Raw genomic sequence first — 27,575 nt, forward strand, 5'->3', positions numbered from 1 at the left:
TTCACCTCTGTTCACCAACAGAACATACAGAACTGTTATCAGTTCGTAGTAGAGTTCATGAGGGTTTTGTGAGTGTGTACTCTGCAGGTTCAAGTGACCCGATAAGCTCCAAAGAATATTTTCTACAGTATATGCTTTTCAAGATAAAAGAAAATCTTGATTAATTAATTACCACTGTGAATAGAATTAGACCCTTGTCCCTTTTGTTAATCACTTTAAAATGTAAATATAATACAGTACATTCAATTACACTTGTTTGTTGATGGTGTTAGAGGTGACAAACCTCCATTAGAAATGACTGAATCATGGTGAAAGTCTGCTTCTTGAGTGATTGATTCAAGTTGTTGTTATTCAGCTTCACACCATATTGAGTTATCCTTGATTGTTAGACCTGTTTCCAGGTATTTGAACAGTATTGAGCTGATGCACACGCAGTCTCTCATCTGTCAATAAGTGAGGGTCCACTGAACCACATCACGTGGACTGATGTGAGTGTGTTTGCTTTTGTGGGTTAGGACATCTGAATACCAACAGAGGGTACATAAGCTTTGTATCTGTATGACAGCTCTCACTCCAGAGTGAGCGCTCTTGAAGCCATTCCTCTCTGCAGTCCCAGCTCTTCAGTCATGCTGCGTCCGACGGTCCTCGGCCTCCTCCTGGCATGTGCTGTGTCCCTCAGCAGCTCTGCAGTAATTCTAGAAAATGGCATGCCCATCTTGTGGGCGCACACAACCGGCCAAGTGACGGACCTGCCAACACAGAATGGCATTTTGACTCCCGATCCCTGGCACTACCTTCACCGTATGAGTCTTTACCGGCTGGCTATAGCTGCCACAGACCCATTTATGGGTTCCATGGGGACGAACGCTACAGACAGTCCTTTATGGGGACTGCCACTGCAGCTTGGATGGATGCTAACTTCAGGTAAGATGATAATTATCTACTTTCTTAACAATCATACTATAATACTTCCTTAAAAAGCTTAGAAAGAAAGAAACACTTTGTAGTTTAGTTACTTTTCCAGTATGATATTCAGCAAAAGTGGATAGGGAGTTACAAGCTCAGTCTCAGCAATGACCTTTCAACCCTAAAAAAAAAAAAAAAAAAGCCCACACCAAGCCACATCAAGACCAATCTAGACACAAACTGATGGTTTAATGTAAAATGTCTTGTTTCTGTAGGGCGTCTCGCTGACCCAACTGGTGCTACAACCTGCGGCCTGCAAACAGGAGATACTATGTGTATTTCTCCTCAAAGCTGGTGGGGCTGTAAGTATGACCAACACTGACACACACACACACACATGCACACACACAGAACACAAATTATCTCTTTATTTCTCTCCAGGTGTGAATTATTTTGTCAGTGCACTCCCCTTCCTGTCTGCCGCACAGCAGGGCTTCATTGGACCAGGAGTTCAGGTACTTGTTTTGGTCAGACATTTCAAATTGAAATAAATAGCATAAAAGTTGCATCCACAGAATATTTTTGGCTGCTGTTTTTTATATGACCTCACACAAATTTGAATAGTTATGGTTTTAATGATGATGAGGATGATTATAACTCTGATTTTTATATTATTAGGTCCAGATGCAGACGCCTGCAGGTGTAGAGGATTTTTGCACCACCTATGCTGACTGCACAACTCGCTACCCTGATGCCATGGCTAAGTGGGATGCCTTTTTTCCAGGTACATGCACACAAAATCCACATGGACATTACTGGTTTTGATATTTCAGTGCACTAAAAATCACCGTTTCATGCATTAAACCCTCATGCTGAAAGAAAAAAATCTTCAGTTTTTAAAGGGGCCCTTGCTGGCTGTTTTGACACATCATGATCAGTCCAATCACAGTTGTAGAATGTCATCTTTTAGCAAGAAGCCTGTGCTACCCTACAAAGCCAAAATGCAGTAACTACATTTTCAGCGAAAATAAGAACAGAATATGACTTAATATGTATTTTACCATATAATGTTTTCATACCACAGAAATGTGGAATTCACATGAAAACAGCATGCTGTATGTGCAGAGTCAGTCGAGCCAGGTGGAGATGACTGCTAGTCTTGGCAGAGGCTAAGTTTGCTAATTTTCCCCATGTAGCTATTGCCCGTAAATAAAGTATACCAATACTGGTGAAGTAACATCTTGGTAATTTAGCTTCTTAATCCACATAAATAAGACAACAGCTAAATCCAGTCATGATGGAAAAAATTGCTTGCCTAGCTTGGTAGAGTGGCAAGGTAACTACCTGAGCTTAGCAAAGTGTCAGTAACTGCAATCTCAGCTGGAATTCAGGAATTTATGAGGTTATGATACATATTAAAACCACTTACTAATGTATTAAACTGTAAATTAAATTCAAAAGTTTCTGCTTTCTTCCTTGTAGGCTGCTGTGCTACAAAATCAGGGTATGGGATTTGTGAAACATGGGCATCTATAGGGCAAGGAAAGTCAGGATGTGTCAGCTTAAATCCGTCACTCCTGTATCCCTAAACTTTATGGATGTGCAACACTAAATTGCTGGAGTACTTCCTTAGTCTCCTGTGTGTGTGTTTAAAGGGTCTGAAGGCTGCGACTGACTCTCCTCTGCCTGACAATGAGAAGAAAGACTCTCTCCTTGGTCTCTACTGGGCAGCCCAGATGGCTTCAACTCATGCCTCTTCAGCATGCAACGCCAGGTAACCAACCTACCTACCTATCTGTTCCTATTTATTGTTAAAGCAACAGTTTGATACAGGTTCTGACTAACCTCAGAACTCACCAGAAATTCCAGGTCTTTCTGTAATATTCCTCCAGTCTCTCTTTTTTTATTCTTTCTCCATAGGTTCATGAAATAATGCTAAATTCATACATTCAATTCATACAGCCTTGTTCTGTCTGAACACAGTCTTGGAAACAGGGAGCAGTATCTAAAGGGCTACATATTGGAAACCTCTAAAGCTCACTAACTTACATGTTATATCTGGTTAGTTTAATCTGTACAAAAAACAAAGGTTAAAATCAAGAGGTTGCGGTTTTGCAGGGGGTTGAGTGCTGGACTACTTCTCGGCTTGGTACAGTCACCTCTCTCTCATCTTGGTCTCCCTCTTTTTCTCTCCTCTCCTTCAGGAAGAGCCACTACTCCTCCACGGAAGTGTCCTTTGCTGACAGCTGGCTCAACTCAGCGGAGTATGTATCAGCAGCACATTTCCATTCCAATTTGGAAAACTCTGCGATGTTCATATCCCCTCTGCCAAGTCGAATTTTACAGGTACATACTTACAGTATTTCATTTCTAAATCTATCTCATTTTTACAGCTTGTAAATGTATCTAATTTTTGTCGTTACTCTCATATTTGTATGTATAGGAGGGTGACAGTGCACCCAACATTGCTGATCTGAGTGCAGATGAGAACCACACACTGTCCATCTTCTCCTGGATGAAGAGCATCAACTCTCTGCTTGGTAGAGCAGACACACACACATGCACACACATACACTCAAATAGTATAACACATTTTTTTTTGTTAAATTATTTTATAATATTATAATTATTATAATTTGTGAGCTTTTAAGGATGCTCACGACCATGTCATCTACCAGGTGGGACGCTGGTGAATTTGTGGCAGAGAGCAATGTGTTCAGTGACCACGAGAGAGAAAGGCAGAGAGATGTTGGGACAGCTCCTCCTGAATCCCGGCTTCGCCACCAGCACTTTCCTGAGCATCGTCACTGGAATGTCGACCAGCTGCTGAGACAAACACACAAGCACACTCACAAACAGGAACAGAGAGAGACAACAACTCCACTTATATGATGGTATTCACTTTTTCATCAGAAAGTTGACACATGCTAAAATTTGTCGATTTTTTGAATAGTAAATTATATAGGATTACTATTGTAAAAAAAAAAAAAAAAAAAACTCAGAGGGAGATTTCACTAAGACAAGACCCTGTTAATACAAAGAGACATAACTGGCATTTTATTTCCATCAAATTAAATAGTTCAAGTACTGAAAGTTAGTTATGTCATTATTTGGAAGGTGTAGATCAACTGACAGATTACAGTGTAAAGCAAGTAATCCTCAGTGTATGTTCTTGTTGTGCTTTTGTGAATATGTGTCCCAGTAAACCGCTGATAATCCCTCGCTTTTACTGTCATTATTAAACTCTTTTTTGTGGATCTTGTTACTGCACTTTAATCAGTAATATATAGACGGCAAGGACAAGACAGAAAGTTCTAAAACTCTCGTTTGAAGATACACAATCAAGTTTAAATGTTAAATTTTACGACTGTAATCACTTATAGATTTTACATCAGGACAACTACAGTTTGTCACACTGTGTGGGACAGATAGAAGTGGGTGGTTGAGTAACTAACCGATTAAGTACATCTACTGAATATTGTATTTACATACAGTTTTAGGTACTGTTACTCTACTTGAGTATTTACATTTTCTGCTTCTTTCTTGCAGTTTTTACACCATTACATTTATGGGAGCTATAGTTACTAGTGCTATAGTGCTTACTTTGCAGATTTTAATTCTTCACACACAATTAGTGATTAGTTTATAAAATATCATGTATTGTTATAGATTAAACTACCAAACAGTATATAGAATAGTGTAACTGCTCCATCTCAGCAAACTAATAGATTGACATTGCTATACATTAATGCTTCAAATCCATTTCACAAATTATATTTATGTATTTTTTCTCATGTAAGATTTGAAATGCAGGATTTTTACTGGTAATGGAGTATTTTACACCGCAGTACTGTGACTGTTACTCAGCTGTAAGGTGTAAGACAGATGGTTTTAAAGGCCCAGCTGAGACACGAAGTCACTACAGCTCTGTTTAAAATCTATGAAATTAGTTTTTCATACCTGCAAAGATGTTCAGTCCATAAACTGCAGTAAAATTTAGATTCACGTGAAAGCGCAGTATGTCATCTGGAGCTGTACTCCAGTGCAACAATGCCCCCTAGTGGTAATATGATGTAAATACTTACCTGTCCTGTAACTTCTCCAGGAATGGTAAATGATGTTACACATTTTAAATAAAACTTATAATAAACATTTCTTGTCATAAAGTGGTTTGGATCCACTGAACAGTGTTAATACTGGAAAGGACAGTCACATGCTTATGACCTGTAGCTTCTGGAGTGAGCATCTATACACAGAGATGTTATCAGACAGAGAGAACTGTATCATTGGCAGAAAAGGAAGGGGAAATGATGGGTAACCTGCCCATTCAGTTATGTCTGATTCATATCACACAGCCATCTTGGCCGGAACCATATAAACACTCAATGCCTATTTTCAGTTTGTGTATCCAGCAGTAGGGTTTCCTTAATGGATTATTTAAAAGGAACAGAAACACTTTTTAGATTATTCATGTAAATGTATCTTAAAGGCAAGATAGGAAACAAGTAGACTGGAGCTGAGACATCTCCAGTTCATAGATGGTGTACAAGAGAACAAATTATGGAAAAGTCTTTATTTCAACACAAGACATAACATTTACAAAACAAAATACTCCACACAATTTGAATCACTGTAGGTGATGGCATCACATAAGAATGACATCGAAGACAATTTTTAAAAGGAAGACACAAAGGGTCATTATACCTGCCACTGGGAAAACACACTTAAAAAACCCTCTGTATGTTATCAACATCGTTTATCTATACTAGTTCATGATTGTCAGTGGAAAAGCAATATCAAATACAAATTCACAATAACAAAACACAAATGCAGAATGTGATATCCTGTCAAGGCTAGCACACTAAGTGTACTTTAAGGGCATTTTTCTCTATGTTTTTTTTTTCTTTTAGAGCTTATTCTTGGTGTTTCTTCCTATTTATGATCAAGCTTGTTTGCATTAAGCATTAAATTAGTGCTGCCAAATTTTGCTCAATACAAAAACATACATTGCATTGATGGGAAATGTAGCGCTCAATTTTACATGATATCAATTAAACATATATTACATATTACCCACATATGGTAAAACAAATGCAGAATATCCAGAATGAATTGGTTTAAAACTGCAAAAAAAAATTCTTAAATACGCTGTGTCAACTTCCAGACAGGACACATCAGTAAATTCTGCCTTAACGTATGTAGAAGATGAAGTCAGAGATGGATTAAACAGTATGTTTATCTGCTCTAATGTGAACCGCAAATGTTAGCATGCACAGCTAACTAGCAGTTGCAATCAAAATAAATAATTTCTTGAATGGAGCCATTGTTAATGTTCTAAGTGCCACCTGTTTTCCTGCTGTGACAAGTCAAACTTTCTGCTGTGAAAAAGATTCTAATGTTTTGCTTTTCAATTGAACAACAGAAACTGATGAGAAATGCTGCTAATGCCTAACAGTGCCTAGGTGCCTATTAGTAAGAATCTGGGAACCACTGATTTACAGTAACAACGATCTCCATGACAGTAACGTTGGACCAATTATCAACAATGCATAAATACATATTTCATGTTTCTATGTAAAGACATGTTAAATATTGTGTAAAGTGTCACACTGAGCACCATGTTATCCTAGTAACGGCAAGGATACAGAAAACAGATGTGGATTAAAAATGTCAACACGCTCCAAAAGGAATGACAGTCAGGGCTGTTTTATTGCCCAATTTCCTCTTAGAGTTGGATATAAATTTCACCAAGCTTGACAAATACTGTGAAAGATGGCATAACTAACATTGAGTCTGTCCAGATATAAAATAGGAATGTCACTGTAAAGTTTAAACACAAGGAGTAGAGCTGGAGGGAGAAATTTAAACAAACATCAGTCAGACCCACTCAGGTTCCCCTGCTGTAGAGCTGGAGAAGCAAGGGAAGCAAGTGAAAGAGCTCCAGCAAATACTCTGGGAGAAACATCTTCCAAATTACAGTCAAATAAATTTAAATCGGGAGTTGAGGAGGGGGTGGGGGGTCATCCAGAGATGTCAGGTGTTTGGTTTAACATGAACGTGTACTTCACATACACACGCAGTACACAGTATTGGCCTTTTTTTAAATCCTGCTTTGGATTCTTGCTGCCTGCTGAGTGGTGAGGTAGAGAATGACTGAATGGCAGACCTGCTGTTAGCTGACTTACGGTCGAGATTGCTTGTTGATGCCGTTTGCATCTGGAGTGTTGCTTGGCTATATGAGAGGTAGAGGATCTCTGCTCCTCACACAGGAAACTGCCCTGAGCCTGCTAATGCACTGTGTGTGTGTGTGTGTGTGTGTGTGTGTGTGTGTGTGTGTGTGTGTGAGAGAGAGAGAGAGAGAGAGAGAGAAAAAGTGTGTTTGAATCGGTGTGTGTTTGATTCTATATGAGATAAAGCTTTTGCTTATATGTGGGCATGTCAAACAGTTATATGTATATGTACAAATATATATATACTGTGTGTATATGTGTGTTGAGAAGAATGTCCAGGACGTAGTTATGCTTCTCCATAGGCTGAGGCCTTGTCCTTTAACAGGTCCAGACACAAGTGACAGCTCCAGCTCCCTATGGAGAGAGAGAGAGAGAGAGAGAGGAGGGAGGGAGGCTGAAATCTTTGTCCTCCTTGTTCTTTTCCATATATAGCCTTTGCTGGTAGCCATGACATACAGTATTTTGTATTAGCCCCCTGATATATAATAAAACCTATGAGGGTGGCTCTCAGATGTCGTACCTTCAGGAGGCTGGGTCATTGGAGGCTTCAGGCAGTACATGTGGTATCCTCTGTCACAGTCATCGCAGAACAGCAGCTGGTCCTGGTCAAGGGCAGCACACAATTAACATCTTAAATAATGTATAACACATGGACGGGGGGGCAGAAAAATAAAAATAAACTCCACTGTGAGCTTTTAAATAAAGGTGAGGCAGGTTTCAAAAAGACCAAATCCTATTGTTTTTACTGTTTTATTTCTCTATAAATCACTGTGGTCAACATTTGCGAACAATGGTGCAGTTTAAACAAACTTGGACTTATGTGGCTGCCCTTTGGATTTATGATAATAAATGACAATGCACCGTTTATTCAAGAGAAAATATATTATTGAGTCAGTCACTGAGTTAGGATTTTTTAAAAACATGTAATGAAAAAGAAAACCTTTTCACATCATGGGTAATTCATTACATATACACAGTATATATCTGCCTGGCATACATTCAGTGTAATGTATTGCCTATGACAGGCTGAACGCTGGCTGTGGAAAGGTCACAGCATTAAAAGAAAAACATGTCGAATTTGATGTAGTTCAAAGCGTATTCAAAAGGAGTAGTAATAACATTTGAACGCTCGATGTTTCACACAAAGTCTTCCCTTCACTACAGCATACGTACATCGTTCTCTGAGGTTCCGCAGAGACTGCAAGACTTGCACTCGATGCACTGCCACTGGTACGTCCTCACCGCCTGCATCATGTTCTCAGTGAACTGCAGGCATGTGGGGTGACCTGCGGAGGAGAGACGAGAAAAGGGAAGAAGGAAGGAAGGGAGGAAAGAGTGGATAGTGTTTAGAAAGTAAAGTCAGTGGTGCTTTGTTATGATACAGTTTGTAGATGTGGCAGAAGCCCTAAATTGGCTCACATCTAAACATATTAGCACCATTCATAGAAAAATGGCTTACATCATCTACAGCTGAATTTGCTTCAGGTTTTCAGTAAAAAGATGATGCACTTTCCATATTAATGAGAATAAATAAAGACTATTCACTATGCTAAGAGTTTGGGATTTGCTGTGTTTTATTTTAAGTCATCCCTTAATACAGTAAATTAGTCTTTTGCAATTTTTTTAGGGAAATCGTTTTGCTTAAGTTAAGTTATTGGATACAGTGTTTTTCCCTGACTTAGATAAATAAGAAAACCAAACAAGTGTAGTTGCACCCCAAAGTGTTGACAGTCAATACAGCTGGATGAAATTTAGCATCAAAAGCCACAAAAGTACACTGTATGTCTCAGAAGACAAAACACAAGCAGTGATGTGTGTGCAGGAAAACACAGCCAAGCAGCATTTTGTAATCTTCCCTGAAAGCTACAGCTGTGACAGCACACAAACAATGATATTAGGTTAATGTAAAATGATCTTCTTGTTCCTTGTGTTGGTAACAAACATTTTATAGCTACTGCCAACACCATTTATGGCCTCCGCGCAGCCTCACAGTGCTATTCTTCGTCTTCTGAGCACAGTTATCTGTATCACCCTGGAATCAGTGGGGTATCAATGAGCCATGAATGAGCCATAATCAAGGATGAACTGATTTATATCTAGACTGGGAAGGAAACCAGAAACAGAGAACACACTCCCTATCAGCCTCTGATGGGTGAGTAAAGATAAACGTGATCTGAGTAGTAATTAATGTAGAGATGTTTAAGCTGCTGCTGCCTGCCTCCCGAGTTAACCTGAGGAATTACAGTTGGGAAGTGATAGATTAACAGATGAATATATGGGCCTACTGGCTTAAATGGATAGCACTTAGGTGCAGGTATTAGAATAAGCATTTCTATCCAGCATTTACCGACAAAAGAAAGGATCTAGTCCTTAAAGACAGAGAGGAGCAATGGAGTGCCGATTGGCTCTTACCTCTCGGCTACCTGTCCTCTTTAGCCAGTGGAGTGACTCAAGAGTCCACGTTCATCCACATTAGTGGCCAGTCATGTAATTTACTCCATTTTCTCTGGTCCACCATGTCTGATATTAACCTTTTCAGTCCAGAATTAAATAGGATGTAGCCACAATGTTTAGACTACAATCCAGATTATCTAATGCAAGCAAAGTCAAGTGTAAGGAGTTTACTTTTTGTTTATGAAAAATCTTAAGGTCTTAAGTGTAAAATCCATATGAGCATGGTGAAAAAAAAGCTGTTGTATCCATCAGAGACAACATTTTCAAGAAGAAGCTGGCTCTATGTATAAATAAAGGAGAATAATCCAGCGACTCTGCAGGTAGAGGTGTCTTCAAGGTGAGCCACTGTAGTCCAGTCTGTGCTCTCAGTCTTTCAGTGTCGCCTCAACAAAAACATTTAATCAGAAAAGGATTTTTATTGCCACAAGGTCCAACTAGTCAAGCCGTCCTGTTATCAGCTGTCAGCCACAGCATCATCATCGTCTGAAAACAAAATGTCTTCCAGCTCTGCTTCTTCAAAGCCATGAAACGTGGAGGCCTCGCTGTCTGACGCGCTGCCGAACAATTCTTCTAGAGCGCTCATCTTCCTCCCATCCTTCTTCACTCCTCCTCTTCCAGCTACCATGAAAACATCAGCGTCAGAGCAACACAGACAAGGCCATACACTGTCGCAGCTGTTCTAACAAACTCTACCGTAGCAAGAAAACATCTCACTCGCTGAAATGAACACCCTACTCTCGGTTGAGCTGATTCGAGAAATGTTTTGCTGAGATATCCAGCAGATGCGGCTTTGGCTAGTGTGGGGGAAAAAAAGGAGGGGGGGAGGGAGGAGAAACAAAAAATGCAGCCAAATGTGCCATAAGATAATGCGTGAAAACTGAGCAACAAAAGGGTGAAGGCATGTCGTCAAAAGGCAGAAGACCGTACTGATGGACGAGGCTGACATGGAGAAGCATGCAGGATGGAAGCAAGCAGCGAAGCCTATGAATCATTATTATTTTAAACGGAAAATTGCAAGGAGTTCCAGGGGATGTCTCCCAATTCTCATGGTGTACAAGGCTCATTGATAACCCATTGACAAAACACTTTAGCAACACGGAAGCACAATTCACTGCAATTCACATAAATGCCTAATGAAAGCTATATCATTAACTGAAGACACAGGCTGGTTTGAACAAAGACAACTATTAATGTTATGAGGCTGTATTTTAGTGACTTCGACTGACCTGTATATGAACATTATTGTGAATTCTAAAGGCCTAATTAGACTCTGTAATAATAGTAAAGTTATTAGTGTGCCTTCCAAAATGTATTAACCCCCCCAAAAAATGTAATTATTAGTCCATATATATATTAGCTGCAGTCTTAAACTGCATCAGATACGCACCATTTTAGTCCATGTAGCAAAGATAAACATCGCAAGGAAGCGAGGAATACACATGAACAAGATTGTGAGAATAAAGGAAGTAAAGGGAAACAAAAATGAGATGTGTAGTAGACACAAATTAAAGTATGACTCTATGACTCTCTAGACAACTTCTTTCTGAAAATAGTTTTTTTTTTTCATAAAGAAAGAGTTTGACATTTTGCTAAATATGTTTTTTTTTTCTCTAGCTAATCTAAGTTAACCAGCTGCTGTCCACTGCCACACATTTAACACACAGCCATGACAGTGGTGGTAGTTTTTTCAGCTAACTCTTAGCAAGAAAGCAAATACGTGTATTTTCCAATATGTTTAACTATTACCCTAATATTAAATCCACTAATTTGACTGGCAGGAATACAAAGCTAATACTTGTGGTCTAAATGTGGACGTCAACAAAGAATTTGACGAAGTTTTAATGAAAACCCTCTTAATTTCTGAGGGGTTGGAGACTCACCAGAGCGTCCACAGTCAGAGCAGGACACCAGCTCCTCAGCCTGGCCTGTCTTCCTGTTAGAGTCCTGGTCTCCCAGGCAGAAGTCACAGTAGTCGTTGGGGATGATGGCACCATCTGGGCCTTTCTGAGCTGTTGGCAGGAACACAGACACATAAGGAGGAGGATACATGAGCCGCCATTAATTTTCTGACAGCTTGAGGCTGTCTGGGTTATCACAAATTTGTTATTCTTATGAGTAAGTGTGACTGTGTAAGGAAATAACCTATGAAGCATCTTACGTTTGTGGTTGTCCGAACTCTGTGGAGGAGATGGGGCCATCTCTGGTTCTTTCTCCTCCTCACCCTCCTCCTCTGCCAGGTGAGTGTGGGTGTAGTGGTAGCTCAGACCAGGCCGGTTCTTATAACGCTTTCCACAGACTACAGATAAAACATCACAGACCCGTTAGAGACATGTAAAACCCTGTCCAGCATAGTGGAGCTAGCATAGCGGACTAAAGAGTCTGTTCAACATCACCTGTCATCCCTGCCTAAAGAAAAAAATAACAAATTTTATGCACAATGTCAAAGATGATTTGCAGATACTTCAACTCACTGTCAGTATTCCTGTTTGACTGTACAAAAATCAAGCATACAGTAGAAATGTTCAGTTTCACCTGACTGTCCCAATTCATCCACCACGAGCTACGATATATCCCATTCAGTAAAAAGATATGGTTACTTTTCCCCCAGCAGTAAACATATGACTTGACCTGGAGGGAAAAGTAATATGCATTGCTAACTATATTTGTACTGTCGCAACATATCTAAACACAAAATGTCACTAATACAAAAAACATGGAAATATCAGATCTGCTGTATCATATCATGTTAAGAGTTCTTGTTAAAATGGTGACTGCTGTTAAGACCTTTAAATAACTAGAAGAAGTTAGCAATATAGCCATACTAAGATAACCTAACAAGTAGGGCAGACATTACTGGGACTTCTCAGATGATTCATGTATAACAACAATATTTTAAAAGTATGATAACTTTAGAGAAGCTAGTTAGTAACAGGACACAATGACTACTGGTCTACAAGTATTTTAACAAACAATGACTTTTTGGGTTAGTTTAGCTTGCTCTAATAATGTTACTGTTGGTTATTATAAGCAAACTATTAACATTAGTGCTTAACTTTATCCAACTGTCCCTGTACCGTGACACTACCACTTAAGAAGTAAATATACTTTACATTGTTTAAAAAAATGAAGCAAGCTCTTAATTGGCTAAAATGACACTGCACAGACTATATACTGTATCTACTCTAACATTGTATTTGATTTTTGGAGTAACTGAGGATTCTTCACAGTGAGAACAATAGAGCTGTAGCCATCATAGAAGTTTCTCATCAACTGTCTAGTGCATTGTGGTGCTACAGTTTTGCCACGTCTGCAACCATGTCTGTCTCAGCTTTAGTTTACTTCACTTTTATGACCAAATAATACAAAGCTGGAAAGCTATCCATCCCTTTATAAATGACTGTATTGCTCCTGCCACCCCATGGATAAAAACTATTATAATTTCCCAGTCTAAACACTTCTATAATGGCTACAATCTGTGGATCACATCACAGTTATAGAGTGACCTAAGACAACATGCATCCCTCTGTGTGGCATTAAGTGGGCTGCTGGTGAAGCATCGTTTGGTGCATGCCTCGCAATGACCAAGCATTAAGGCACATGGAAGTGGCGTTAGTGTCATGCAACGCTTACACTGCAGGGAGAGGCGGGTGGGCGATGCCTGTGCTAGCATAAAGCATTTAAAAGCATTAGATATCTCCAAAGGATTAGCATTCAGTCAGCCATTCCCACACCAGATGCCTATGAGCAAAAAGGGCGAATCATAAAGACAGTTCATGGAGCCCTTAGAGAAAGACAAGATGGCGGACAGGTTCAGATACCTTCTTCAGCCTTTTTTGAGTTATGCTTTTGTTTGTATCTATCTGGAACAGAGAAGACACAAAAGCAAACAATAAAGGAAAGACAGAACAAGACACAAAATGAGGATGAGATTCATTTGTCTGAGGCTCAGTCAGTGTGGCTATCTCTGTCCACACCCCCGTGGCAATCCATTCCTGGGGGATTTTGTCCAAGTACGTAAGTGGCATGCTAGTCAGGTCTGGATTAACAGCAAACTCTTTCTTCATGCTGCGGAGGACTGCTCTTAGAAACAGAAGAGAAGAGGGCTATCACTGGAAGATGGGAGAAAATGACTTGCCTGAGAGATTTGTCTCTGTTTTCTAAACAATTTGGAGCATGTGTGTAGGGAAACGTTTCCTGACAATACTTCATTAGGAAGTTACAGTAGATAAAGGATTTAAGATCTCACTTCCTTGAGCTTTAATAGACACTGTGAATCTGAATTTTGACTAACACACGTAGAACAAACTGATGACCTGATCACACAACAGCACATGACGTACAAAGAATCAAGCTATCTTTTCTCTTACTGTCACAGACGTAAGGTTTGTCCTGGTCGTCACTGTTAACAGGTTCTGTCCTCCTGCGGTTTGATCCTCTGTTCTAGAAGAAAACATGACGTACATCTGATATTTTATCCTTCCAGTGTATGAACATTTGTGTCCAAGTCACATTTTGAGCATGTTAGCACGCTTATATTATTTTGCTAAATGCACTGCTGTTTTTTTTTTGTCTCTGACACTCACTTTGCCTCTGTTTCTGTTCTTTCTCTTTGGAGTGTCCAGTTCAAAGTCTTCGTCATCATTGAAACCGTCCCCATTTTCTTCTGCCTCCAGTACTCTCTACAGAGAGTGAATGCACACACAGAAAAAGAAGAGGGGGTCAGGCATGAAAAGGTTAGAGAAGAGGGTGAAGAGTAAAACATGGAGGTACAAGTTGATATGCTGATACTGCAAACACTGACTTGACTGACTGTTGCTTGTAACATATTTTGCTGATGTTGACGGCAAAGAAATTAAGGATCGAGTTCCACAGAAACAACGGTAAACAGAGGATCCCCCCACTTACTGTGACATTATACAATATCTGAGGACATTTTGATTGCTGTTAGTACCTTGTCAGGAGAAAATTAGGCATCATCTGACACGCAAACCCATAGTGAAATTATTCATTTCAAAACTAATGCTGCTATCAGATTCGATATTCATCAAATGTTTTTTTTTTATTCCTCAGGTGGGTAAGGAGTTCATCCTTGGACACAGAGACAGGGTGGATGAGCACAGGCATACTGATGAATTTGGACTTTCAGACCATCCATTAAATTCATTTTCTGCTAAGACCTTATGTGTTTAACATGGATTGTCAAGGCACCCCGAACAAATGCGTTTATGACTGTCTCTGAAGAGGATTCAAGAGTCATCCAGTTTGCTTTCTGAACAGAACACTCCTTAATGATGTCTGTTACACAACAAACGTGTAGCAAAATACCTGGATTTCCAGCAACGTCTCCTCTTCCTTACTGAGGTTGTTTTTTTTCTCCAGCAGGCTGTCCCCCCTCAGGAGGGCCTCCAAGGCCGTGGCCTCCCCTGGGGGCACCTCACGCTTGGGGGCCAGCTCGGCTTCTGACGTGGCAGAGGAGAGTAAGAAAAAGAAAATAATATTTGTATGTGAATCAAAGGGCTGTAAAAATGTGCATGTGCATTCAAATTCACCATTTACATTTATTGGCATTTATCTTCTAGTCGTTTGCTCACCATATTAAACACACAGCTTATATATTTTTACCATAGTTTTATTTCCTCTACTGACTGTCTTTCAAAAAGATCAGTTTTGAGTCAACAACAGAGAAAACGTATCAGCATCAGTGTGGACATGGTGTTAGGGTTAGGGTTAGGGTGTGACAGTGTTCCCTCTGTCTGGGAAATAAAGGGAATTTCAGCAACAGTGGCAGGGCAGGCTGCCAGATTCAACATCTATAATAAAAACTAAGGTGCACCAGCTGCACAGTAAGAAAAGAAATAATGAGCCATAAATTTAAAAAAGAAAAAACACTGCCTATAAGCCTAAATTATATCTCACTCTCTCTTCTTGCTTCTTCCAGTCTACTACTATCTTTCTTCCTCTCCCTCTTTTCATTTCTGTAGAATTGAACTTGCGGCAGCGTTGACTCTCTGTCCTCGTGTTTGAACTCTTAATACCAGGATGAGTACAGAATGAAAGCAGGGATGTGATAAGAAAGGCAGGGAGTGAGCCGGGCTACTGAAGCAGTAAGACACTCTTATTGAATACAGAGCTGCTGTACCTCTGTGCCTCCTCTTTCCCCCCTCCTTCTCCTCCTCCTCTCTTCTTTGTGTCTGTTTGCTTAGGCCAACATTGTACCGGCACTGACTGGACGTATCCTTTCTCCCCACCCCGTATCCCTCACCGCAACCCACCGTACAGTATCTGCCTGCTCCTGCACCTCTTTCCTCTGCTGACACCCTCCCTCTTCTTTTATACTAAATCCCTCTTTCCTTTCCTTTCCTTTCCTTTTTTACCCATTTTCTTTGCCCTCACTCGTCCTCTTTCCCCTTCACAACCTCCTCACCTCTTCTTTGACTCTCTGGGGCAAACAGGGAGAGGATAAGTGGCGCTGAATGTTCTGCTCTGCCAGCAAAACAGCATCCTTCGCTCTAGCCACACATAAGCAAACACTCATATGCACACAATTAGATCAGATTATTTCCTCTTGAGCTAAATGTCACGACTGGCACCACCCTAACAAACGTCCCAAAAATGTATGTAAACAGCCCTCTGTGTCATCTACCCTCACATATTTGCTTGCAACTTTTTTGAAACGCTAGTCAGATTTATACAGAGCCAAGCAAAATGGCTTCTGAGGCGCAGCCCCTGACTTGAGCTGTGACATGTAAAAGAAAAAGCGGAGGGGATCTACAAAAACAAGGGATTAAGTTCTGGTTTCAAAACTCTTTCAAAGTAACCTTGCGACAGAGCCTCTGCATCTCTTCACACGCAGACAAACCTCTCTGCTCAGGAAGCATTAAATAAACATAAAGCATTTCCAAAAGCCCGAGAGAGGAGCACTCACATTCCTGTGTCGTGTTATGATAGATATCTGGGCCAAACTGCAGAATTGGATCTCAGAAAAACAAAACTGTAGACTTCTACTCTTTCACCCTCTGCTACAAAGGCTTTCCAGCCCTTGCTAACTACAGTATATATCTCTCTTTTTACGTGCTTTGGTTGCAGCTCTGGAGAGTTTGTTCTCTCTTTTTTTTTCCTGAAAATGGCTCTGTTCTCTGCTTCGAGCTGAATCGTTGTTGGTGGAAAGCTCTGGAGTATTATATTGCGTCTGGAAGACAGCGAGAAGGGAAACAATGGTGTGGCAAAGCAGAAACAAAGACCTGCATTTATGTCTCCCCCTTATCAGGTTCCTGGGGCATTCCTTTCCTAAAATCCCCTATAACGCACACACACACACACACATATATGCATGCATGTATATACACACACACAGTCACACATAAAAAATCACTCACTTCCACCTCATAAGACTCACTTACATTCTAATGCCTCATGGACAAATGATTATAGAGGCCCAGTTAGGGTGCTTCTGTGCTGTAACGGAGAGCGAGAGTCATGTGTGGGGGTGTTTGTGCACTGGTGTGTGTGTGTGTGTGTGCGTGTGTGTCTACTGCCAGAGAACAGTGAGAGGAGGCATTGATTCAGGGGAGAGAATGAACCTGGAGACCTGGCGAGAGAGACAGGGCTAACCAGAGCCAGATGGTCAGATAGCGAGCATTAACGCCACTCAGCTCGCCTAAGGCTCTGCGCAGCTGTACAACAGCGCAGAGGGCACAGATATCACATGTACGTGCATTTAAGTGAAGGTTGGTTTGACTACAAAAACGAGAGGGCGCGGCAGTTGTTGTATGGTCAGTGCGCACAGCGTGGCTTTCACGGCTGTGTATGCATGTCGCTGTGCTGCTGGGCTGTGCATGTATGTGTGTGTTGTTTGTCTTACCTAGTCGAAGCTCACACAGGCGGAGCTGGGGATCCAGAGGAGGGTGGAGTCGCCTCTTCTTTCTCCAGCAACGAGCAGGGTAGGTATACATCTGTCCCGCTGCCTGGCCTGGACGCACGTACACACACACACACACACACACACACACACACACACACACAGATGGATATATAGGATATATATATATATATAAATACACACACATGCAGACACACAGACGCACAGAAAGAATTTTAACAACCACTGGCGAGCTTACTATTTTAACAGAACTTGCACTGAGACCCCTCCACACACACACACACACACATCCACACACAAAAAAATACACATGGTGGACTAGTTATGTTTCCCTGACACTTAATATGTCAGTGCTCAGGCTAATGGCCCACGTTTTCAGAGAAATCCAGCTCTTGTGGTCAGATTCCAAAAACCTAAAACTGTCTTAACAATGCTTTTGGGTTGAAATGTTACTTCAACCCAAAAGCAATTAATTAAATTAAATAATTTGTCACTATTTCAGCAAAGCAAGCTTCTCATGTCTGAGTCGAATATCTTGGTCTCTGCCCTTGTGTCTAATCATATTCCTCCATTAGCTAAGCACAAGATAGAGATTGAGGGAGAGGAGGATTTTTTTCAATGTGTGCATGAGTGGAGGAAAAAAAAAATCAAGCAAAAGCAGGGGGGGAGGGATAAACCCAGAATAAATGCATATAATGTGAGTTAGGTCTGCCACAAAGTATAGGGTGTGGCCTGAAGGGCTTTGCATACAAGATGGAGAGCAATGGAGAGCTATTTGTGTCCAGCTCTCGGTAAAGAGCAGATTGTTCCCTTTGGCTGTACAGGCGACCCAGATGTGAAGAACACACGCTGACTGCGCATCTCAGGATAAATCAGCAAGTGGTAACTCATAAAATATACAGGAGGGGGTGATTTGCTTGTTTTTTTATCGAGAGAGGAGATCTATCAGTCCCTCTTATCATTAATATTGATACATTTTTGTTTATTCGCTGTCTTGCTGAGAGTTAGATGAAAAGTGCGATGCCACTCTCAAGTCTGTGCATTTAATATAAGGTCACAGCCAGAAGCCAGTTAGCTTAGCTTAGCAGAAAGAGTAGAAGCAGGGGAGACAGTTAGCCTGGCTCTTTCTAAAGGTTACAATATCTGGCTGCCAGTACCTCTAAAGCTCATTAATTAACAAGTTAGATTTTGCAGTGACTTCCTGGAGTCTAGATTGGTTGCCTGGCAATAACAGTGGCAGGACTCCAGGGAGTTGCTAAAATAGTCTTTGTAGGAGTGGAAAGCTTTTCTCAGCCATTGCAGTGTTTCTCACCTGGCTGGCGGTGGCGCTTCTCCATCCAGATGTAGCAGTTGTTCTGCGCCACGCCAGTTTGCGAGTCCAGGAAGGGCATGCGAACGCTGCGCTCAGCACAGAGGCGGGCATTGTAGCTGCGACAGTGTTCGATGGCCTCTTTGTAGAACTGGTCACCCAGCCTGAGGACAGACAGACGGACAGACAAGAGAAAGCAGTAGGTAAACAGACCTGTTGAAACACAGAGGGGATAATCACATGTGATTCATTTATCAGGCTCATTATCGTTTACTTCCACTACAACTGCACCATTCATTCGACATCTGAAGTAGATTGAAAAAATATTTCTCTGTGGAACTCAAGTTACCCACAAGTAACATTACAGTCATTTGCCATCGATCCAAGCTATTTGCAGCATGCTGCTTCGATTTCTGCTTTCTGTGCACTGAGTTATTCCTGCTGTTGAAGTCCTATCATCTAAATGCTAACTTTTTTTTTTTAGATAGTTAATGGCAATAACATGTGGTGGGCGGCTAATGAGTTGGTACGGTCTGCAAATGGAGTATGAGCAGGCCTGTTCAGTCCTGGTTAACTTTAGTCTAATAAAACAAGCCCAGACTTCCCTCCACATTTTGACTTGGTTTGTTGTGCAAAGTCTCGATTTAGTGCAAACATCAGATGCAGCACAAAGACAGCTGGACCGAAAAGGAACGTTTTTACAGGTGGGCCACAATAAGGGCTATGAAGGCACACACACACACACACACACACACACAAAACAGGAAGCAATGATGAACCATGAGAGTAGAAGAAATGTTTTCATCCTGTCAAACTGATAGATGAGTCAGAGGGCTGGATCGAAGTCCACACACAGGTGTACACACACACACACACACACACACACACACACATTATCGACCAACCAGAAAGTATAAATCAGGATGTGGCCCATTAATAACCTCCTGCAGTCTCAGTCTAGAGGCAAGATTTCTGCAGCGAAGATCATTAGAGACAGGCAGAGCCCACCAAGATTAACTCACTTTTGCCACAGATGAAATATCCACCTTGAGTAGGGTTATTCTTTATTTAATTACATAGCTGAAATCCAGAGAGGAAGATAGAGGAAAGATAGATCTAATAGGATTTGATCTGTAGCCAGCAGGGGCATGCGTGGCTCAGCCTTAAAGATAGTGGACTGAACTAGTCGACCATCTTTGAGCACAGTTTACTTTTTAGTTACTTTTATTAAATGAGACAGACATGAAGGAGAACTTGACAATTATATTATATATATATATATATTTTCCCCATTGGAACCAATATAAGTGGCCAGTGGCAGAGAGGTTAAAAAAGTACAGGACTGCATCACAGATCTTATCTGTCTCTCCGTTCCTGTGCATACATGTCTCTCCGCCTGCCTGTCATCCTGCCTCACCGACCGTCCGAGCAGAGATGGGCGCTCTGTGGATTTCTCTGCACAGATATGTTAAGAATGCCAAGCTGGACAAAGGCCAGCGCTCTGGTCACACTGAATCTCACAAAGATGTGCAGTGTTTGGAGGCTGGGGAGCAGAGGGCAGATGGAGTAAGGGAAAGGACTTTAGGCGGGGGGTGGGGGGGTGAGAGAGCAGATTTGCTGCTTTTGACATTTGAATATGTGATGATTAATGGTTAAAAATGAAGTGTGCTGAGAGCGAATAACACCTGGCTGTTATTTTTTCTGATATAATAGGACAGTACAGCTAACTTGCATGGCATATGCATTAAATATGATCAACAGTGGAACAAAAGTGGCTTTGGACTGATGTCGGGGAGAGCCAGGCTAGCTGTTTCTAATCTTTATGCTTAGCTAAGCAAACCGTCTCCTGGCTCCAGCTTCATATCTTCTCATGTAGCTGTTGGCAAAAAGAACAGACAAATAAGTGTGTTTTCCCAAACGTCAAACATATCGATAGTTTAGCCTCGTTTAAATTCAGTTTTTCGGGGGATTTGCAGAGAAGTCAGCACTAATAACGTACACCAGAAGTCATCCAAATCATTGATGCATCTATTCACATTTTTTTTTATTATGGCAGTAATAAGATGCAGTTGCGGGAGCAGCACAAGTAAAAAGTAAAACCTCTGCATGGCCCTGTGTGCACCCTCAGAGGCATAGCGTATGTATATAACGTCTGGGCTAAAACATGTGGTGGGTGCTGGCTGAGGTTTTTGTCAGGAGACCTACAGAAATGAGGAGTGCAGCTGGTGTTTTTAGTGCTGCATGTTTTTACAGTAGTCACAGTGATCTAGTCAAATCCAAATCTCCAGAAGAGACTTCCTGTCACATAACTCACATTCCCAGAGGTAAAGCGTTATCTCTGCTGTCACTCTTTGTTCCCTGAGCTGAAGTGTGTGTGTGTGTGTGTGCGTGTGTGCGGACCTACAGGCATCTCTCCTCATCTGTCTTTTCCTCCCTGTGTCATCCCATATTCCCTGTATGTTTCTGTCCCACTTCCAACTACAGAAGTGCCTGTATGATGTTCCCCGGGGCGGCTTGGTAAACTCTTACATAAGCGGGTGTTCGTGCCTGCTTGTTTCCTGCTGTGCATTTGTGTCTGTGCCCTGTGTTCATGTCTTCGGTTATGTGAGTGTAAAGAGACACAGAGTGTGTGTGTGTGTGTGTGTGTGTGCGCGCGTGCACATGTGCGTTATGTGTATGCCTCCAAGACCATCTGTCTACGGGTTGCATGTCCTGAGACATTCTCCCCCACCCCACCCCCCTCACTCTCATCCCCCCTGAACTCGATTCAACCATCAGAGACTGTACTGTGCTGCTGTTTGTACCCACTGGTCGGCCGTATGGCTGATCCTAGTGACGGTGCTTATGTAAGTTGAGTTTTGCATGTCGGGGAACACATTCCTCTTGGTCAACAGCTTCCTGGATACTGATGGAATCTGCAGTTGCAACGTGTGTGTGTGTGTGTGTGTGTGTGCGCGTGTGCGTGTGCGCGCATGTGATTGTCTCAATTGCTCCCATACCAGCACACAGAGAGGCTTTGTGTGTGATGGTCACTCTTATCGCTGCCAAGTACAGAAGCAGCGATGGGCCATTTCATCAGCTCACGCTAATCGTTTACAGGTCAGGTAAAAGCTCATAGAGATGGAGAGGAGAGGAGAGGAGAGGAGAGGAGAGGAGAGGAGAGGAAGGCAGGAGCCTCCCTGCATTTCAATCCCTTCTTTTGTTCTCTGTTTGGTCATCAAGAGCTATCACCCTCACAGGTGCCCATGAATGATTTATAACAGCCAGAGGGAGACATCACTGGACAGCTGAGGTGCTAATTTCAATTGCGCTGAACTTCAGGTGAGCCAGTATACACACCCCCAAAGAACCAGCTGGGTACCAAAGAGGAGCTCATGAACATTATGAATATTCAAACTCAGCCAATGTTGGGAGTGGAAGTTCTATTAATCAGTCTTTGTGTTTAAATGTCTGTTGTCATACCTCTCCATCAATCTTACTCTCATCTCCATCGGCTATGGATTACTCACAGCACCTTCTTTCCCTCCCTTTTAAATAGAATAATTAATCACTGAAAGAACTCATTACAGACATAATAAATCACTGTCATACTTCTCTCCACATTTGTGTTCATCTCCTGTTTCAACAAGTTCTGAAAAGTTCTCCGTCTTTGCGCCGAAACAATTAGTCAATTATTCCATTTGTCAGTTGACAGAAAATCAAATTAACTGTGAGGATATGATGTTTTCCATTGTCGTGATGACAGTCTGACTGCTGGTCAGATTCATTTGAATATGTCACATCGAGCTCTTGAGAAACTCAGAAATTAGAATGGGCTTATTTTACCATTTTCTGACATTTTTCGACCATATGATTATTCAGTTAAGTGGGGATATAATCAGCAGCCCTGCTTTATTTTGAATTTTCAACATTATCGGTATCTTAATGTAGGTCCTGAAAAAAAAAAAGAAAAAAAATTACCATTTTTCCCAGAGGCAGCAGGCGTTTTGTCAGTCTTGTCCTCTACTGAGTTTACCATAATCACACCTTTGTCAATCATTTTAATGAGCTCTCTGCTTCGAAGCAACATCCTGACCGATGGCTGAGGTTATAGCATCCATGAGAGAACCACAGGCCTTTAGGAGGCTGAGAATCAATTCAAGACTGACACAGAAATATAAAATGAAAAACATATTCTTTTTACGTCTAGTAATTATAATGTAAAAATGAAACATTTAAGGTGTTAATCTCAGAAAACAGAACATAAAATTGAAACACTAACACCAGTCTCTGGCATGTGAAAAAGGCTTCAAGTTGGATTTCACCCTAACAACTACTTCAGTTTCATTTCTCCACCACAAATGAGACCCCTGGTTAGATTAACTGGTCAAACTCTGCTTTCACTGAAAAGAGCCTGTGTGTCAGGGAGCTGGCGTGTTTGCAAGCGCGCGTGTGTGCATGTGTGTGTGTGTGTATGTGTGTGTGTGTGTGTAGTGTTAAAATATGACTCTACCTCTTCAGTTACTGGCAGCTGCCAAATGCAAATACCATTTGGAAGTTTAGGTGAAACTATAATATACAGCAGATGCAAGAGGAAAAAACCTTAATGTTTTTAGGACTAAACTGGTAAATGAATGTTTTTGTTATTAAGTTTAATAGATGTTTAAAATAACTTTCATTTATACCATTTTATTTGCAGCTGTAAATTGTACTGTTCTTGTTTTCTTGTTTATTGATTAATTACATAGAAACTGGACTGATAATAATCTGTGTGACAGACTTTAAAGGCGCAGCATCTCTCAGTATGGAGAGTTGTTTACATGTTATTTGCATGACTTCATTAAGACAGTCGAATCAGAGCTAACAGAAAAATGTACCCTAACTCTCTCAAAATACAAGCCTCGTCTGCAATCAGGCTAACGTGGACACAGACGCATCTTTGTAATAAAGCTTGCAGACCAGGCAATTTTAAACACAGCTAATAGTGTCAGGAAATGACTGGGAGGTTATCACAAACTGGGCACATGATAGTGAGAGGAGATGAAGTTCAGTCTGAGCGAGAGGCCCCAGAGGAAGTGCAGGGTATAGGTCAACAACATATGGGCACTGATAGGGGTCTTTGTGGTATTCAATAGGCCAAGCAGTGGGTAAGGCAGAAAAGAGGGAGACATAGAGGAGGAGGAGCCAAGGAGGCAGAGGAGGGGGGAAGAGGAGGGGTCCGATGTGTCCTGGGGCACACGTGTTCCCTTTCAAACCCTGTCACACTCATTTTCTCTCAAACTCGCGGATGCGTGTATGCACGAGCGCACTCTCGCACACACACACAAACAGATGCACAAAGGGAATGAAAGGGAAAGGTGCGGGGTGCGAGTCAGGGGAGGAGGGAGGGGTGGGGGTGAGTGGGGAGAGAGGTAGAGCGAGCGGCTGAAGAGGAAAGGGTGTTGCAGAGGGGAAACCCTGATTCAGATGCTGCTGTTGTTTTGCTGTGGAGAGTGTGTGTGTGTGTGTGTGTGTGTGTGTGTGTGTGTGTGAAGGAGGGTGAGGTGAAGGAGTGGGGAGCTGGAGACGTGGGCTGAACGATAACTCACTTCAACTCAGCATGGGGTCACTGGAAAGAAATATGAGAAAATGTGTCTCCAAAGCACAAGATTACTGTTCTATATGTGAAGAATAACATACAGTTAACATCTCACCTCTCTCTCTCTCTCTCTCTCTCTCTCTCTCTCACACACACACACACACACATGAAAAACATAAGGAGAGAAACATGTGGCAGCTCTGTGTGCAGAACAGGGGGGGGGGGGGGGGTGTATTGATCACTGCATGGAGCTTTCTATAAAAAAATGTTCCTGGCCATTTAATTCCCCGTGCCTGGAAACCATTCCCGGACATTCCCATTCCCTGGTCTTAAATAGACAAAGGCCAGGGTTCGCCCCTGTGCTGAGTGTGTAGTATAAATGTATGCAGTAAATGCAGCCAGACAGACAAACCCCACCACCACCCCACCCCTCAAACCTTCATCACTCACTCATGCTCCCTCTACACGCAAATTGGGGGAGGGGCGCACGGCTACACAACCGCCCATGCATCTAACAAACATACACAATAAAAACACACAACCTCAAGCACATTGACCCCCCCACCCCCTCTTCTTCCATCTCCTTTACATCTCCCCCAAATCTCTTCCCACATCCTTTCAATCCTTATGCAAACACAGTCAAACCATTGTCCACCTGAATTTCTTTGGTTCGTTGAAAATCCAAGCCTATAATGATGAAAAAGGAGGTACATAATGCGCACGTAAACGCGTCTCTGCATATGAATTACACCACTCGCCTGAATACCTCTCATGTCAGCTCTTCGTTAAGTCCCACATACGCGGCCTCCCCAGGTTTTAATCACAAAGAAGCCTTTGCAAAAAAAATAAATAAATTAAATAAATTAAAAAGAGACTTTAAACAAATCAAGTAAAATCAAGTTAAAACATGGCTGAAGGAGCCTAGAAAGCCAGACGTATTTTTCAGTGCCAGCTGTTGACGGTTGTAATTCATCTCTCGGAGCTCAAGCACTGGCAAGAGAGGAGGGTTAGCTCATTACCATGTCCTTATTGACTGCATATGATTTACCGGCCACATCCTGAGGACAGATGACAAGTACGCCTCATTGTTTCAAACAGACAGTGGACTCACACAACTGCTCTGCCTGGAAAGTAGACCACAGCATTATTTCCCATGGTAGTAACTCACATGTTACCCGATATTAGCTCTTACACTCCTACGCAATCACTTCACATGTTTTCACATTTTTCTCTTGTATTATAGCTTTGGGCTTATGTCTGTTTTTGGTAGGTTGGGTCACAGACGTACACACATTGTTTTCTCTTTTTGCAGATATTGGATGGGGGTGGAGGGGTGGGGTGGGGTGGGGTGATCCTGCTGTATATGAAGGGCAGATGGGGCTCCATCTCTCCCAGCATCAGGCAGTCTTTCTTTACATATACCTCTCTCTCTCTCTCTCAACAGATGGGCCCAGGAGAATACTGGGACGCATCTAATCTGCTGTTCTACATGCACAACTGCAGACACACAAAAACAAACACACATTCTGTATACCTACAGTCTCTACAGACTAATCTGTTTTGGTAGAATACAGCAGCTTAAAGGATTTCTCAATTTTTTCAGGGCTGTCAACAAAGAGCTCTACAACATTTCCAAAAAGATGCGGATGGATAATTATACATCTGTACAAAACTGCCTTGTGTGAAAGCAGATAGAAGGTACAGTGTATGTCTCACTCATCCACACCCTTCACTACCAAACTCCTGTCAAATCACGCTTTGTTTGAAACATTTATGTGGCCTCTTGCACAACAGATTTTGTGAAACTGTCTAACTCTCTGCACATTCCACATGATCAGTGGTAAACATCTGCTGTCAGCCAGCAGCAAGACACATATGCATTAGGAAATGTAAACTGAGCTGAAAGTCACAAATAAATCTGCAATAGTCCGTGAGGAACTTTGTCTGTAATAAGGTCTTTTTTCATATTTGGGCATTTTTGCATGTATGCAGCTCTGTGGTGGATGTTTCTACAGATCAGAAATAGCAGATCATCAAAATCGGCACCATTAAAAGTCCGTTTTTAACAGCTTGTAGGGAAGCTGCACGCCCGTTAAATCGGTATTACATCGCAGGTTTCCCATACGTGTAAGAAAGGAGGTCAGTGCTGGGTAATAACATACAATAATCTGTTGTGCTTTGTGTACATCCATTTGACAGCACGAGCCGCGCGGAGAGCGAGAGTCGCCCACTCAATGTGCGCTTTGTGACATTAACTGCATGAAATTATCTATGCAAATTCACCCGCCTGGCAATGACAAAAGAGCCCCTGCATGCAAACTTTCTGTCAACCGTGTCTGTAAAGGCAGAACGTGGACAACGGCAACTTTCTGTCTAAGTGAAACCAAGTCCACGAGAGTGAATGCAGACGTTCACGCGCGAGCTGGAGATGCTTTCTCTGCAGATTGTGCATAAGTACATGCTCTTATGCTTTTATGTTAGTATTACACAACACAGCAAAAAGGCAACGGTACCTGCAGATAACACACACACACACGAAGACTGACCGAGTACATGGCAAAAGTGTTCATTTTAACGCGCGTTTAATCACATGTAATTCCTATGAGCAGTCACCACTACATGCAATCAAACTCTTCAGTCATTTGATGAAATAGATTTTTTTTTTTTACTTACGATTTTAGGGGGTTATGAATGACAGTCGCCATTTTCCTGCAGGACTGTAACGTAATATTCCAAATCTCGGTATAGTTTGGGACCCCTATGAAAAAAACACACAACAACCAATGCGGTCCTGGGCACTGTGCTCCCTACCAATACAACACCAGCATCAAGACATTAGGCGTGGCTTCGGAGAAATATGTCAAAATCTATGTCCCAGTCCTTAGACTGTAATAATTTCATGAAAAACACACAGCTGTGGCACGAATATCATACACCGTGAGCTTCATCAGAACGTCCCTTCATTAGTTTTGATTTGGTTAGTGGGTTTTTGACGGCTGTTTAGACAATAAATCCACCAGCCTATAACACAGCTATTAATATTAACAACTAAAAAAAATATCATTTCCTAAAATAAATGCTCCGAATTCAAGCAGCACCCATTTTGAGCAGATACTTTATAGTATTTTGAACGTCCATCGTCCGTCAATCCAATGTAATAAAATAATTTCTATATTACTATACCGATCAGTTAACTATGAAAACAACCAATGAATGCCTTATACGTCAGACACTATTGTT

The 27,575-nt window shown here is 41.6% G+C and overlaps 2 protein-coding genes across 5 annotated transcripts; one reads left to right on the plus strand and one right to left on the minus strand.

Annotated features, from left to right (window-relative positions):
- The first annotated feature begins 557 nt into the window (after positions 1-557).
- On the plus strand, positions 558-4,124 carry LOC108896857 (protein LEG1 homolog). The gene is made up of 8 exons (XM_018696135.2): positions 558-924; positions 1,182-1,268; positions 1,348-1,421; positions 1,585-1,687; positions 2,560-2,680; positions 3,111-3,252; positions 3,350-3,446; positions 3,585-4,124. The coding sequence occupies exons 1-8, from the start codon at positions 627-629 to the stop codon at positions 3,734-3,736; spliced, it is 1,074 nt and encodes a 357-aa protein (XP_018551651.1). The 5' UTR covers positions 558-626; the 3' UTR covers positions 3,737-4,124.
- dpf3 (double PHD fingers 3) lies at positions 3,887-27,323 on the minus strand. 4 transcript variants are annotated; one of them, XM_018696131.2, is made up of 12 exons: positions 27,009-27,308; positions 18,782-18,942; positions 17,452-17,559; positions 14,916-15,049; positions 14,174-14,269; positions 13,958-14,030; positions 13,409-13,450; positions 11,749-11,886; positions 11,471-11,599; positions 8,310-8,422; positions 7,657-7,738; positions 3,887-7,490 (listed from the first exon to the last, which is right to left on the minus strand). In XM_018696131.2, exons 1-12 carry the CDS (start codon positions 27,038-27,040, stop codon positions 7,423-7,425), a joined length of 1,176 nt encoding a protein of 391 aa, XP_018551647.1. In that variant the 5' UTR covers positions 27,041-27,308; the 3' UTR covers positions 3,887-7,422. The 4 variants fall into 4 exon arrangements, 2 of the variants coding, with proteins under 2 accessions (XP_018551647.1, XP_018551648.1); XR_001963196.2 differs by lacking the exon at positions 3,887-7,490 and adding an exon at positions 9,549-10,208 and having other exon boundaries at positions 7,718-7,738; positions 27,009-27,322; XM_018696132.2 differs by lacking the exon at positions 13,409-13,450 and having other exon boundaries at positions 27,009-27,311.
- Between the last annotated feature and the right edge of the window lie 252 nt (positions 27,324-27,575).

This window comes from Lates calcarifer, linkage group LG7_1 (genome assembly GCF_001640805.2).
Source record: "Lates calcarifer isolate ASB-BC8 linkage group LG7_1, TLL_Latcal_v3, whole genome shotgun sequence".
NCBI lineage: Eukaryota > Metazoa > Chordata > Actinopteri > Centropomidae > Lates > Lates calcarifer.

Excerpts from the sequence above, each read along its gene's own strand:
- LOC108896857 (XM_018696135.2), top strand. The coding sequence starts at position 627 with ATGCTGCGTCCGACGGTCCTCGGCCTCCTCCTGGCATGTGCTGTGTCC. Across the intron at positions 1,422-1,584 it reads TCATTGGACCAGGAGTTCAG|GTCCAGATGCAGACGCCTGC; the intron begins GTACTTGTTTTG and ends TTATATTATTAG. Across the intron at positions 1,688-2,559 it reads TAAGTGGGATGCCTTTTTTC|AGGGTCTGAAGGCTGCGACT; the intron begins CAGGTACATGCA and ends GTGTGTGTTTAA.
- dpf3 (XM_018696131.2), bottom strand. The coding sequence starts at position 27,040 with ATGGCGACTGTCATTCATAACCCCCTAAAATC. Across the intron at positions 14,270-14,915 it reads AGACGTTGCTGGAAATCCAG|AGAGTACTGGAGGCAGAAGA; the intron begins GTATTTTGCTAC and ends CACTCTCTGTAG. Across the intron at positions 14,031-14,173 it reads AGAACAGAAACAGAGGCAAA|AACAGAGGATCAAACCGCAG; the intron begins GTGAGTGTCAGA and ends GTTTTCTTCTAG.